Here is a 15695-nt window from a genome sequence, read left to right on the forward strand (position 1 = left end):
TACAGTACATGAGAATTCTATGAAAGAAGAAAACCTGTCGTTTCATTCTAGGGCTTTTAACCAGGCTCATAGAACAGCAAATATGTCATTTTCAGCCCAACCAATGTTACACACCTTATTCAGAGACCTTAAGGACCAGCACCAAATACCCTATAGAATCATTCTATGACCCCTTTAAGCCAGGAGAGTCAATTCATTTAAAATAGCAGACTGATTTTTCTGCTACTTTCCATAAGAAATTAACAAATATATGTTAAAAGGTGTATCAAGTTATCTCTGTACTCATTTTAGAAATTCCTATTTTGTCATACTTTTACTCACCTTTACAAGAACTAAAATAAAAAGAGGGTGGAGCATCAAGTATTGACTAAATGACACATATCAAATCAGTGATACATTTTTTACAGTATTGCTAACTTTAGAAAATTTACCCAGAAATAAGTGAGAACAGTATTTGTATCTTTATGGCAAAAAAAAAAATCTTTGTTTTTATTTTAGTTTTTTGTTCATTCGACAAACAAAAATTTACATTGTTTGACTTTTTACATCTTCCTTTTGCATTCCTCGCGTGAAACAAAAAGAAACGCCTCAGTGATGATCTACGGTCCAGTGGATGTTACCTGAACATCTCAACAGTGTGAGGCCCAGTTACATAAACCATGCTTATATTATTTATATTCTTAACCTGATACTGTACCTTAGATGTTTTAGAAAAGGAACAACTTGTGTCGAAACAGTCCCAAACTAAACTTATACAGTTAAAAAATCCAAGTTGGAGAAAGTGAGCTAGCTGTACCTTCTCCTCACATAAGGACAGTACAACTCCAGAAACAGCAGTAAACTTGTTCCACAAAGCTTTGATTGCAAGGCTGCTTTCATATAAAAAAAATAAATATAAAATGTGCAGAAACATTTAAATATATACAATATTGAAAAAAATAATACAGCATGTAAATCTATTGTCTTGAACCTTAATTTTTAAAAAGCACATTATACATCAGTGGCTCAAATTCATCATTATTTACAGAATCCCAGGTAAAGAAATAAAAACTAATAATCATGATTGTCAACCCATGTCGTCACCCACTGCTTCTTTTCAAAAGCATCCACTTCAGATTTTCCATCGTCATAACCTGGAGTTTCCTTTTTTATCCGCACTGCGTGGTAGCGAGGTACGCTGTCGTCATGTTTGGAGCGTTTGAAGAACCCACACTGGTTGGACAGAAGGGATTTAAACAAAAAATATTTAAAATTCATAAAGGAGAGGAGGACAGGCAGGTTAAGCATGCTTTGAAGCCTTTGCTTTAGAGGAAAAGGGTGCAGAAAAGCAGTCTGCAGAGAACAATGCTGTTATAAAACAAAATAAACTTGCAGATAATGATTTATGTAGGCTTTTTTTTAGAGACACATAGGGCAAAAATAAAGAAATATGCACAACATGCTGATTCTTTTATGCTGACTTTAGGTGGAAAGTTCTAAGTAAAACCCTCCAAATGACTTGCATCTTCAGCTCGATACAATATGTGTCTGATTGAATGTTTCTGCATTAGGTCAGCGGGTTTGGCTGGCAAAGCGAAGCTCGTTAGCAGCTGCAGTAATAATCACACTTCATGCCGACTTTACCCGCTGATCAGAGAGAGAATCAGGCCTCATCAGTGAGTTTTTCTTTTTCAGAGGCCTGAAGGTGGATCTCTGCCTTCTGATACGCAGCATTGTATTGTTCTAAAGTTGGTCTCTTGAAGAAACCGCACTGAGGAGGAACAAGGGTGGGCAGAGGTTAGGCGTGTCGTCATACACAGATTACTTTTTATAAATGCTTTATTGTAAACTCAGGTTTGACACTGTTGTTTCTTTCAGGCTTATTTTCAGTATCCAGCTCTTGCTATCATGTTCTCCTAGAGTTTGGTTTTCTTTTGTTTTTATCCTTTTCTTAACCCTCTTGCTGTATTTCATGCTTTTCTTTGTTAACCTTTGCCAATTAAGATCATGTCTTATTAGTGCTATTTGTCTTAGATTCATTTTTTTTCTTTCCCCCTTGGTTGATAGTTTCTTTTCTTCTCAGCTCGGCCATATTTCTGTTAATTAGTCTTTCTCTCTAAGCTTCCCAGCCTTCTTTCTGCCTTAGCTGCTTCATATTTTCCCTGATTGGTTCATTTGATACTTTTGTCATTTTCCACCACAGCCTTTCGTTGGTCTCTCACGTTTTCTCGTCCCCCTGTCCATCACACTGCTTATCCTCTTTTCTCTCCAATCGGCTGGAATGTGTTAGCCTCGGCAAGGCCAAGTCCCAGGATAGAATGGATTCTCAACTTACTTTTGAAAATCCCATTAAGCATCTGTTTAAAATCTGTTTCCTTCATCTTCGTAATATCTCCAAAATTCGTCCGTTTCTTTCTTTTTCTGATGCTGAGACTCTCGTTCATGCATTTGTCTCCTCCAGGTTAGACTACTGCAACTCTCTGTTTGTTGGAATCCATAAAAAACATCTTCAGAAGCTCCAATACATTCAAAACAGCGCAGCCAGGATTCTCTTGAGGGCCCGCAAATCTGCCCATATTACACCTATTCTGCATGACCTTCACTGGCTTCCCATCACCTGCAGAATTCAATACAAAATCGCGCTCATCACCCATCAGTGTTTAAACGGATCCTCACCGGATTATCTGAAGGACCTTCTCACTCCACATCCATCCACCAGATCTCTACGATCACAAGACTGCAACTTCCTTCACCTTCCTCGTTCCAGATTAAGGTCCATGGGAGATCGGGCCTTCGCTGTCGCTGCCCCCCGTCTCTGGAACTCTCTCCCAGATCATCTGAGAGCTCCACAACCACTGATTGATTTTAAAAGAGGCTTGAAGACTTTTTTATTTAAGCAAGCCTATTCTGCCTCCACATGATTTTTATGATGTTGATTTTTATCTTTGATTTTATTTGCACTGTGTAGCACTTTGAGATTTTTGTTAATGAAAAGTGTGGTACAAATTGGATTTATTATTATTATTATTATTATCCTAGCAGTGTGATGGACAGATAAGAAGGGAAACACAGATAAGAATGGAAACATAAAGACAAAAAATAAACAAACTCCTCGAGAACGTTATATCTACATTGACTTGTACTGTATTAATCCAAACGTACTAGTAAAATGGAAGCTACAAGTGAATAGGTGTTTTATTTCCAGACTGGGTGTATTTTCTTTGACTTTATTTTACAACCTAAAATGAATAGGAGTTTAAACTATTCTGAATTTAATGGAGGTTTTAACACATATTGCATTAGTTACTTGTTCCTATAAATCACTGAAATATTTTATACAAGCTAAGGTGCTCAGTAGTTACTGTGTCTTCACTGCTCCATCAGTCACATCCTTTTGAAACTAAAACCAAATTCATGCCTTATCTGTTATTAGCACAGTTTTATAAGATATACCACCTATTATTGTGATAATGGAAGAACATTTATTCCTGGTTTTCCAAATATTTTAGAGATAAATATTTTCTTATATCTGGTGTAGATATGTATCCCCACCCCTTTACTCTGATATCCCTAAGTAAAAAACAATGGGCACAGCTGCATTCACAGGAGTTATTGAAAATATAAACCCTGCAGGTATATGAAGGCCTCAGAGGTTTGTTCGAAAATATCAGTGAACAAACAGCATCGTGAAGATCAATGCGGACAGGTAAGGGAAAACGTTTTGCAGAGGTTTGAAGCAGGGTTAGGTTCTAAAACAATATCCCATCGCCTAACTGTTCAATTTGTCATTAAAAGAAATGTAATCAAAAATGACATGCAAACTTATGCACCTCATAAGTTTAGACTTTGTGGAAGAGTTTTAGGAATAATGCTGTGATCTATCCTAAAGCTATCCTAGTCAAACGGTCAGAGATAAAAGGTTTTGATGAAAGCATATTTGTGGTTAAATGGCCCATTATTTGTTTAGCTCAGTAGTTCTCAAACCTGCTCCTCTAGAACGACTGCTCTGCATGTTTTAGATCTCTCTGTTCTTGCACAACCTGATTCAAATGATTGCATGACCTCCTCAGCAGCCTTGAAGTGCTGCAGAAGTCTGTTAATCATTTTTTTTTTTACATGAGTCAAGTGTGTAGCAGTGAGGAGAAATCTAAAACATGCAGGGCAGTGGTACTTGAAGACCAGAACCGAGAACCACTAGATGACTTGATTATTATTTCATGTTACTAACCAGATGTAATCAATAAAATCAGGTTAATCTGTTATTAAGATATTTAATATAATGTAATGAATCTTTTGAACATTAAAGACGTTGAGGCTCAGTTATGCTTGACGGAAATGAGCATTAACATTTTTAATGTCTGGCTTCATTGCCGTCTGATGTGATCGGTGTGTTTGCATCTGGGTTGCCTTTTCTCTACAAACATGTACTCACCTTCCATAATAAAAACACCATCAAGGCTAAAATCAAGATCCCTGCCAGAACCGCTATCAGAATGATCCACCAGGGAACCCCGAACTGAGCCACGTCGCTGTCCGGCGACACAAGGACCCTGACCTGAGACACAATGTCGAAGCAGAAAAACTAGATGACACCAGGGTTACATCAGGACTGCTGGGGGTAAGAGTACATTCAGCTGATGAAGTGCGTACAGTGTGGGTAGGAGACCTCAGGATAATGTTCTGACTCTCAGAGTTAAGCACAAATGAAGCTTTCACTTCTAAAACTGTGGTTGGAAAAGAAGCATAGTCCTGTGTGAAAACAGAAATGAGAGCTTAGGTGATTAACGATAACATCCATCTTTACACTGATCAATACTAGATAGAATCTGTTGTGATAAAAACTAATTATTTTTTTTTTTTACCTCAATAAAGGTGGAGTTCCACAAACGGGATCTCAGTTGAACAGTAGCACCATCAATCCCCTGCAGGGGGCACTTTAGCACCACACATTTGTTTTCCCTTTCACAGGACTAAATAAAGAAAGAAAACATATAACACTTCATGTCTGCATCTTTATACTATAGCTTATTTTCATAAACTCACCAAAACTTTGCTATTTCTTGAAAGCAAAGCCATTTTGCGACCAACTGCTTTTTCATTCTCAGCAATGTCCCGTTTTTCCCGAGAACGAGAGCTCGCCTGAAAATAAAAAAAAATTTCATCATGTTAAATCAAGATAGAATAAAGCTGGAAGTATCTGCAGAAATATCTTTAAATTATTCTTTAACATCAGGTTCACAGAAACACCAACCCAGACGTGTTTAAGGGGGTGGATTTCAGAATCAGGAGAGCAGATGATGTTCTCAGGTCCATAGGATGTGACCTTCACCAGGTAAAGAAGCCATTTCCCATCTTTATTGTTTTTGGGCCATTGGATGTGTAGAGAAGCACTCCAAGGAGGGACTAAGGAACTCCACAAGTTGGTAATCTGGAGGATAAAATATGGATGGTACATCCAAAGCAGCATAATAATTACAATAATTAATGTTCTTAACAGTTGTATGACTAAACCCACCCTAAAGGTAAAGTTAACCAAGCTCCCAATGTCTTCTTCTCTTTTCATTGCAGTTTCTGCTTTTACAGCACCTCCAAAGGAAATCTGATCGGGTTTGGCTTCACTGTTGGAGCAAAGGAAGTTTTATTTTTCTAATGCAGCAATATGTCATCGCAATATGTTGACATAGCAGCTCTACAGAGAATCTGAATCCATGTACCTACCCACTCAGTGTCAAAGGGAATTCAGTTATCACTTTACACCTAACTTTTACAGGTGGGATATCTTGAAAACTGGTCCTAAAGGATAAGAAGACAATCTAAATAAAGATATTTATAGACATACATACAGTAATAAGAGACAGATATGTTGTATTTTACTGTATTTTAATGACTATGTTGGGAGAAAATATAGTTAAAAACAACAACAAACTGCTTATTACAGGTAACGACAAAAAATTAATTAGCTGCCTGGAAACTGACAAATAAGATACTTTCTAATATAACAGAGCTTACACATATGTAAGCTCTACCCTTTCATTTCAAACGGCTGCTATTTTAAAATTGAATTAAAAGAAAGGCAGAAATGTCAGAAGCTATAGAATGGAAATAATTTTCAGATCAACACATCTGTGGTTTATTCAGACTAATATAAAGAGCAGGACTCAATATTTAATCCATGTTATTGACAAAAAACAATTTGCAAATCGTTTTTCATCAAAAATGTAATACGTATGTCATAATAGGGTCTCCAAGTACAGTAATACCCAAATCTACACACTAGTATTTGAGTTAGCCCAGCCACACTATTGTACTCATCTTCAAGAAAATATATTAATCTAAAATGTTGAATCTGTAATTGTTTTGTTTTAGATTAATAAACCTCTATTTTACACCATCTGATATTGCATACCGATATCAAATGCAATTTAAATGTATCAGATGATTGTAATCTATCGTTAATGTAAAGAGAAAGTTAAAAATGATGATTTCTTGTATATAAGAAAAAAAAGCTATTCACAGCAAGCTAACCCTTGGTGGAAACAGTGATCGCCTTATCAATCAGTAACTGGTTATGTTGCTCTTGGCATTAATCACTCCCACTTTGTGTTTTATTTTACTTTAGAGAATATTTTGCATTCCACTAAGTGTAGAACTTTGGCCATCTACTCCTTAAGGAGCTGCTCTAACTAAAACACAATGGAGGATTGTCGAACATGAACATGTTTAACAATTTATGTCAACCAACAGCATCTGAATTAGATTTAAAATTTAAAGAAAATTATAAAAAACAAACGAGTTTCATAGGTGGAGCTGGTGATGTACGTCGGATAATTTAAAGAAGTGTGAGTCATCCATCTAGAGAACGCACCTCTACAGCTCTAGATTCCAGTGACTGCGTGCTTCATATCACTGGATCTGATGCTTTACGTTACACTTGGTTACTATTCATTCAATGCAGCTAATCAGCCATAGTAAACTCATTCTATAAAGCTCTCTATGCACTGTTTAGAGCTAATCTTAAGACCACATGACATTTTGACGTCTGTCAGCAAAGCAAAAAAAAACAAAAACCTGGGCATGCAGTAATTGGATGTGTTGCAGATGATCTACAAAGGCTCTGTTTTCAACTAAGACCAAGAAACTGGATTGATTCTGCCCCATTAAAACAGGCTCATTGCATGCTACTAGCAGTTTGATAGTGACTGTTATAAAGATCAAGTTCTAAGCCATGGAGATGGAGGTAATCATAATGATAACAAAAATACATAAAAACAAAAATACAAAAAAACAAAAATATAATAAACATAACAAAATTAAATAAATGTAAAAATCAATAATAAAACCTGGAAAACACTCTATCCCCAGATTAAGCCCATAACAGCTGGAAGTACAGCTGGATTTAAACAACATTGAGACGGCAAAAAAAATTTAAATAATAATAAAATAAAATTCCTTTACGCTAAGTACTCAACATGTTTTTTCAATAACCACAATAATTCAGTTAAGTTTAGTCATGGTGTTACTTCTTTAGGTTTAACCACACAGTATTGCTTCCTGTCGCAGTCATATGTGCCAGCCTGTGCAGATGTCTTTCTCCATACTAATATTCCATTGATATTATTGACAGTAAAAATATGTTAACATCAAAGACAAAAATGTTTTATCGCTGCACCAATTTTTGTGAAATTGAATTGCAGAGAATTCCCCTGACTTTCAAACGTGCAAAAACTGTGCCCACAACTTTCATGTTTGATAAATCGCTTTGTAGGTAGCTAAGTATCCTCCCCCTTTAAATTTGCTTAGTTTGGACATTAGAATATGATCTGTACATTAATAAAGACACACACAAAAATAAATTTTTCAGGTGTAAACTACTTTGCATCTTGTATGAAACAAGTTTACACATGTTTCAAACCTTTTAAACATCAGGCCCTCTGTGAGTGTCAGCACACAGAGGGCCCCACATTGTCAAGTTGCTTTACCTACTATTTCCTGAGTTTTTGTTGTTCCAAATCACTTTCACACTCCTATAACTGACCACTGACAGTTGATATACAATATTAACTTACATCCTAAAAGAAAGGTAAAAAGGGGCTGAGAAAGTCCACTTCCTTTGTCCACTGTTTAATTGTTTTTACATTTATTTCACACAAGTACATAACTTAAGCACCAAAGCAATCAAAGTATTTTCTTAGTTAATTTATCGAGAATTTACTTCCTTTAAGATGAAAAAAGGTGGCAAATGTCAGAGATATGAATTTTGGTTCATCTTCTTTTCTTCAATGAGTTTATTGTTTGACATGACAGCTCCTGAGATAAAGGAAATGTGCTGTCAAAAAATACGCATTTATGTTTATATAATTCCTACATCAGATTAAAAAGTTATTAAAGATTCACTGTTTATTTATTTTTCTTAATCTCAATAAAATCTGGAATTTTACTGATATTTATGATCATGACGCAATGTCATGCAATAATTCAATAGTTTTATATCTAAGAGGTGGTGATTTTTTTTTTACTATTTCTAAATATTGAATTGGTGGCAATAGTCAGAGCATTCCTCTTTTTCAGGTCTGTTAATATAGTTAATTACAATGACTTACGTTTGGAGCTGCAGGTCAATCTCAATCTCAGTGGTGTCGAGAGTTAGACGCGTTGTACCGATGATGATGTGGAAGGTCACCTTGTGAATTTAATTAAAAAAACATCTCACTATATCGTAGCTCTAGCTAACCTTTTAAGCAACTCTTATCAGTTACAGAGATTTACCTTTGAGTTTGTCTTAAATGGGTTTCCCAGCTCACACTCGGCTTCAGATCCATTATGGTTGGCAACACAGATGATATGCTTGTTTGGCTAAAAAAGAGCAATTTTATAGTTGAAACTTTGAGATAAACCTCCCATTCTAGCAGGTTTGGACATAGCTTACGGAATACCTAGGCTATTCATGACATAAAAATATTTATATTTAAACAAATTTGGTGATTTCTACACACCAAAATACTCACAGTTGTAACTCGAACACCAGAGTAGGACAGGGAGTCTGGGAACTTTGCCATGAGCTTTGCCTCGTAGGCGTCGTCAGCCTTTTTATTAGTCACAGTCACCTCCAAGGCCAAGTCCTTCTTCTCGTATGACCGGACGAACTCAAGGACATTCTGTGGACTTTAGAGACACACAAACATAAATAAAGAGCTACAAGGAGACATAACATGCAAACAAAACTGTCTGGATTTTTTTTTTTTTAATAAAACATAACATATTCATACTCAAAAAGTTGTATGATGTAAAAAAACCCGACTTTTTAATGTTTTAGCTAATCAAGGAAAAAAATGTTTACTGCAGTAAATAAAGCTACAATCTGTTTCTTAATTCTAACGGAAGGACTATATTAATAATTGTTAAGCATAAAAATATTTGATAATTTTTTGAAAATTCATTTTGAACAGTTCTGAATCTGTATTGTAACCTTTTTTTTAGTGGGAAGTAACGATCCTGGTTGATTTCTTTGAAGTGCAGACTGTAGTCCATTTTCAGGTTGCTTTTACAAATATTAGATTTACATCCCTGCTTCACAAAGATTACCTGCAAAAATAAACCAAAAAAAAAGATGTTACTAAAAAAAAAAAAAAAAAAAAAGAAAAAAGCACAATGACCAGAAAAACAGTTCTTATTATTTTAAGTTTTTTTTAAACCTTGTCACATTACAACCGTAAGCTGAAATGTATTCTATGGTATTTTATTCACAAGACCAATAAAAGTATAAAAATAAGAACTCGAACAACAACAATGCATAGTTTTTTTTTTATATTTTACCAATCTAAATTAAAAAATCTAAAAAGTGCAGAGTAAATTTGTATTCAAGCCGCATTAAAAATATTTTATATAACCATCTTTTAATGAAAATAAATCGGTGAGAAGTTGCAGGAAGCACTGAATAGATAAAACCTGTGAACAGTTTTTTAAGTCTTGTCCTGGTTTTTTAATTTTATTACCTAATCCATTAAAATGACGCTCCGACTGTGTGTTTAGGGTTATTTAATTGCTGCCCAAGTCTTACAGTACGTCTCCTGCTGCCTCTAACAAGTTCTCCTCCATGACTGGTCTGTGTTCAGCTCCATCCATATTCCCATCAGTTCTGACCAGCTGACCTGTTTGTTTTCTAGAAAAGCATCCCCACAGCAGGATATTACCATTAACAGGTTTTCTAAATAGAGTTTTGCTTGTGGGACCAAAACTTCAACTTTGGTCTCAGAGTACCTAACTCCACATGTTTCTTACTTTGTTACAAACTGCAAACCAGATTTATCACTGCTCTTTCTTTTTTTTCTCTGCAACTCTCCCATAGAAACTGTGCATCTCTGCAGCTCCTTCAGTGTCACTGTGGGGCCCAATAAAAAATAAATCCCACTGCTTTGTTTAATTAAAGCACAACATTTAGTTTACTGTTAAGCAGGTAAAATGTTTTCTCTTTAACACACAAATATCTATATTTTTGTTGCAGATGGGCAAACAGTGCTTATTGGGATGTTTAAAACCTAAAACTGTCTTTAATCCTATTTTTTTCTGATTTCTTGGCTCTATATTATATATATCAACTAAACACTTCATGCTACACATAGATCAATGCAGAAATTAGATTAAACACTGGTAGACTTCATTTGCTAGAAGTTCAGTGCTGATCTATCATATAAAATCCCGATAAACTCATTTAAAGTTTGATGTGGTAACATGATTAACGTAATTATTTTATGAAACATTTTAAAAAACTGAAATGTATTCTGTACCTTTGCAACAGCTTTGCTTGGCTGGGTGGCGTCTATAATTGGCTTTAAGTCAGGAAGGTCATTTTGTAATTTACTTTGTTCTACTTGATCAAGTTCTGCAGAAGCTTCGATGACAATGTCGCGCATCTTGTCTTTAATATTGTCCTGTGCAAATCAGACAGAAAAAAGGTTCAACTTAATGGGTTTCCGAGCTGACTCAACTTTACCGAGTAAATTTCACTGTTTAAACTCATTAATCAGCAGCAAGGATAAAACACAAAAAGAATCTTTCTTTTAGAACAGTATACTTTAAATGATTATATATATGAAGGGTTCAAGCTAATTCAAATGAGTGGGAAAACCTGATTACCTTTAGCGTGACATTTAGGAAGGTACAGCTTTTTTTCCCTCGACCCCTGAGCTCTAACGTGTCAGTGAACTGGATGTCTGATTCACTATGAGACTTTTTCAAAAATATCGCTCTGGAGTTCAGTCCTTGTTTCCTGCGATCTACATCTAAATCTATAGAATAACGGATACCTGCAAAATAGAAGAAAATCACATTTTATTGAGAACTCAAAAACATCTGCGTACCAAACGTTTTTCAAATGTTTTTTTTTGTTCATACGCACTGAGCCGCTGGTTGTAGGATGTAGGAGTTTTGTAGCTGAAGCATACACTCACAGTGAAGCTATTGATTAAAAAAAAACAAAAAAAACATTAACAAACAGATCATCATCTCTGCAGAGTCTGATTGAGTATAAGAGCACATGATGACCTACCAGACATTGTTTTTACAAACAAAACGCGGGTCAATTTCCTCTGGAGATACTGTAACATTTTTCATAATTTTCACAACCGGCCTTGCTCTGAAGAAGGATGTTAAATCCATTAATGAAACACAAAGGTAAATTTTTTCTTGTCTTTACATGTTAGTCATGAATACCTGTAAATTAAAGCTGAATCTGACAGAGATCCTACAGCCAGGTCTGGATATAAGTTACCATCCAGGTCCATGTTTCCTGCCAGGGAAAATCCAAAGAATTGCATGCGGTGCTCTTTACCTGAGAGAATCTGTCAGGACAAAGATTAGAAGGTTTAATATATAATATGGAGACTTTCAACCAGGATGGAGATCCTGCCAGCATAGATACCAGTTGTTGCAGATCACTGAATAATCAAATGCAGTAGTAAAGCAAAGAGGGAGTAGTTACTTCCACTCAAATTTAAACTGGCCATACATCTGCATGTGGAGTCTTTTATGCTCAATACAGCAACAGAGAATGAGAAGTAAATAAAACCCAAAGATATAATATTCTAAAGCTAAAGAATTCCTTCAGATTTTCACTTGATTTGGACATCAAAAATTGTATGTAGGTTAAAAACAAACAAGCGAAAAGTTTTAATTCAAACCTCTTGAGCTGAAACTAATTGTGTTTAATCACTAGAACCAACTCAATGAGCAAATATAAAACAAAGAACAAAACAAAAGGCCATAACCAACCTGTGCAGGGCTCGTTTTAATTCCTTGTGCAGATCCATGATAAACGTAGACTTTTCCTGCCCCCTCATCATCCTGTGGAGCTCCGGCTGCAAAATCTGTACAGTTTTTAAAAAATAAAGTTATAAACTCTAGCTGTGAAGGCTCTGGGTTTATCCATCCTTTCGTTGATTCTTGCCCCAATTTCTCAACAACATGCTGCCCTTTTTCTTATCCCACTTCTATCTTTGTATGGAGCATTGACATTTTGTTTTATGACAGGCAGAAACCTTTGTGTGCTTTACCGGGATGTGAACTGATAGACCAACACAATGCAGCAAATAGTTTTACATTTCTCAACTTCAAAACAATGGTTTATAAATTATTTTTAGATGCAAAAATCTGAAAGGTATTCTCTGGATTCTAACCCCAGAGTTGTGGGTGGAAAAGACAGTAAGAGATGCTGCCAATCTGAAGAAGCAATCCTATCTAACTTAGTTGGCTTTGGGAGCTCCTGAGGCAGCAATCAGGCACTGTGTGGCAAAGCGTGCTGCTGCCTGTTAGGCTGCAATGAAAAAACATTTTCAGACTTCGGTTAGGCCATGGAGAGAGAACATTGGTCAGCCTCAGAGCCAGTCTGACAACGTGGGCACTGCATCTGGGGGGAGGGCTGTGGTTCACTAATACACTGTGGGAGTAGGAAACTTCTGACCTTGAATGAGGATATTATTGGAAGGTGAAAGGAATATTTTGACTATATATTAGCCCGGGTATCACCCCTTCCCTGGAGGAAGCATAGAGCTGGTACCTGGAGTTGGACTTGCTTATCACCCAGGCTGAGATCACTGAGGTGGTCAAAAAGGCTTTAGGGGTGGATGAGATCTGATCTAAGTAGCTCAGATCTCTGGATGTACTTGGGCTTTTGTGGTTGACTCAACAGCTCATAATAACTGGGGACAGTACCCTTGGAATGGCAAAGTGGGGTTACAATTTTAGGAGGAACACACTTTCAGGCGTCCTAGGGAAGGTCTATACCAGGGTTCGGGAGAGGAGAATCTGATTGTTGAATGTCGGCTTCAGGAGAAGCAGTGTGTGTTTTGTTCCAGCTGTTGAACATTGGGCCAGCTCTGCACCCTCTACAGGTTGCTTGAGTGTTAATAGGAGTTTACTCAACCAGTCCACATATGCTTTGTGTACCTCAAGAAGGCATTCAACTGTGTCCCTCATAGTCCCCTCTGAGAGGAAGTCTGGGAATACAGAGTCTGCTGCATTTTCCTAGGGAACCTCGGGTCTGTGTACAACAGAGCAGGAGTTTGGTCTGCTTTACTGGCATTAAACTGCACCTGTTCCCAGCGCATGTTGGATTCTGGCAGGGCTGCCCCTTTGTCACTGGTCCAGAATATAACTTTTATATACCAACTTTCTAGATGCAGCCATGGGAAGGAGGGGGTCTGCCAATAACAATATTGCCAGGTCTGCATCAGTTTTGCAAAACACACTTTTACACAAGCCCTGTTCCAGTCCAATCTGATTCACATTTTTATCTTCTCTTCTTTTTTGTGTTTTTGTTGGCTTTAAATATTCTTTATTTCAAACAGGAAAAAAATAATATAAAAGACAACCCATACACATATGTACATATGCTTACATATGCAGCAGATAAAGAAATAAACTTAATTTATATCAGCATAAATCATACAACAAATATTTTGTAAACAAATCTCAAGATCTTTCATAAACTACCTATGGGAGCAGGAAGAAGCAATAGCTTATTCAGTCCTGTCCTTATATCATTATAAAAGTACTTTATTTAAACTAGTTAAATTAGAACCCATACATGCATAAGTGTATGTATGCACAGACAAACATGCATGTAAACTGTCATAATTCATCAGTGTTCTACAATTACCTGAGAGTAATAGCAAGGGGTGTGGCCTTACATTTGGCTGCAGTAAAGCTGTTCTGCAAGAATAGAGCAGTGAGATTGCCACAGAGTCAGTGGCACTGAAAGCTCCAAGTGTGGTTTTCCAGCCAGACAAAGTAGGGGGAGATGACAGATACCCACAATCCTCTCATAAACTCTTAGATTACAATCATAGGACTTTATATTAGCCTATTTAATTTAAGGATATATTAAGTTTAAAATGTTACTTAGTGCTGCTTTAACTAGTATGTATTTTCTTTTGAACCTGAGTTAATGTAGAGTTCTGGAAAGAATTCTTAATAAGCAGCATGGCAAGTTAGGATTTATTTTTCTTTTCTATCACAATCACAGGGGACTTTCTCAACTTTGACTAACTTGAAAATATAATGTGGGGCAAACAATCATTTGATGCAACCATTGCAGAGAGCTTTCCATCATAAACATGTGTCATATTTGTGCTTTTATGTTCAACTGATGCAATATCAAGAATATCAAGGGATTATAGAAAGAAATGCACAACCCGGAGTCAGAAAGCGTGGTCTTTGTCACAGGTCATGAGATCATGCAACAGGATAACGACCCAAAACACACAGCTGAAAACACCAAAGAATGGCTAACAGGAAAACATTGGACTATTGTGCAGTGGCCATCTATGAGCACTAACCAAATCCTGTTGAGTATCTTTGCAAGGAGCTAAAACATGCAGTCTCTAAAAGGCTCCCTTGAAACCTGAGAAAAGTGGAGCAGTTTGCTTATGAGAAGTAAACCAGAATACCTGCTGAGAGCAGCAGAAGTCTCATTGACAGATACAGGAATCATTTGATTGCAGGGATTGCCTCAGAAGATGTACAACAAAATAGTAATCTAAGGGTTCCGTCATGTTGTCCAGGTCTATTTGATGAGCTTTTAAAGTAATTTTGTTGAAATGTGGCTGACAAGCAAGGTCTGACTTTTATTTGTTATGTTTTTTAGAATTTTTATGTATCATTACTTTGGTCAGATCCAAAATATTTATGTGACCATTGTGTTTTTCTTTCTGTAAACAAGGGGTTTCAAAAATGGCGTCCAAGTGGGTATAAGTAGTGAACAGATTTCTCTTTTTTTGTTTGCATTAGTGTACACACACACAAAAAAAAAAAAGTAGGAACAATGAATCCTTCACAGCACACTAAGTTCAATGCTCCCCGTTTTGTACCTACAGAGTAAAATTTCTGGATGCGCCACCGTTCCTATATTACAGGCTATGTGGTGAATAACTTCGAAAATTGGTTACCAGAGCAGGTAGGAAATGTCTGAAAAATGTTACCAAGGCAGATATATTACCATTAAATGAGTCCTTATTTACGTCTCCAATGTTTTCCACTGCCAGCCCGAACATTGAATCCTTGGTTCCATCTAGGCGGGTTGGAGTGACATTGTCCCAGTGTCCTGCTTTGTTTATATAAACATAAACAGCTCCACCAATGTCTTTGCTCTTCATGTAGAAGTGAGGGGCTCCCACGACAATGTCCTGCCATCTAAATCATGAACAACACATGTTACCTTTCAC

The 15695-nt window shown here is 36.5% G+C and overlaps 1 protein-coding gene across 2 annotated transcripts in view; it reads right to left on the reverse strand.

Annotated features, from left to right (window-relative positions):
* Positions 1 to 472: 472 nt before the first annotated feature.
* Positions 473 to 15695, reverse strand: part of LOC107102283 (integrin alpha-6-like) — a 34328-nt gene continuing 19105 nt past the window's right edge. Inside the window, exons 7-26 of one of the 2 annotated variants that reach the window (XM_015401524.1) lie at positions 15470 to 15663; positions 12247 to 12341; positions 11689 to 11816; positions 11525 to 11611; positions 11375 to 11433; positions 11113 to 11282; positions 10764 to 10907; positions 9446 to 9561; positions 8985 to 9141; positions 8746 to 8832; positions 8580 to 8659; positions 5698 to 5772; positions 5495 to 5597; positions 5231 to 5407; positions 5023 to 5118; positions 4842 to 4949; positions 4630 to 4728; positions 4412 to 4534; positions 1624 to 1750; positions 473 to 1212 (exon numbers count right to left, since the gene is read on the reverse strand). In XM_015401524.1, coding sequence (XP_015257010.1) covers positions 1643 to 1750; positions 4412 to 4534; positions 4630 to 4728; positions 4842 to 4949; positions 5023 to 5118; positions 5231 to 5407; positions 5495 to 5597; positions 5698 to 5772; positions 8580 to 8659; positions 8746 to 8832; positions 8985 to 9141; positions 9446 to 9561; positions 10764 to 10907; positions 11113 to 11282; positions 11375 to 11433; positions 11525 to 11611; positions 11689 to 11816; positions 12247 to 12341; positions 15470 to 15663 — 2206 coding nt within the window. In that variant the 3' untranslated portion in view covers positions 473 to 1212; positions 1624 to 1642. The remainder of the gene's footprint in view (positions 1213 to 1623; positions 1751 to 4411; positions 4535 to 4629; positions 4729 to 4841; positions 4950 to 5022; positions 5119 to 5230; positions 5408 to 5494; positions 5598 to 5697; positions 5773 to 8579; positions 8660 to 8745; positions 8833 to 8984; positions 9142 to 9445; positions 9562 to 10763; positions 10908 to 11112; positions 11283 to 11374; positions 11434 to 11524; positions 11612 to 11688; positions 11817 to 12246; positions 12342 to 15469; positions 15664 to 15695) is intronic. The other variant, XM_015401523.1, reaches the window with a different exon arrangement.

The sequence above is a fragment of the Cyprinodon variegatus genome, unplaced genomic scaffold (assembly GCF_000732505.1).
Source record: "Cyprinodon variegatus isolate N-32 unplaced genomic scaffold, C_variegatus-1.0 Scaffold1230, whole genome shotgun sequence".
Lineage (NCBI taxonomy): Eukaryota > Metazoa > Chordata > Actinopteri > Cyprinodontiformes > Cyprinodontidae > Cyprinodon > Cyprinodon variegatus.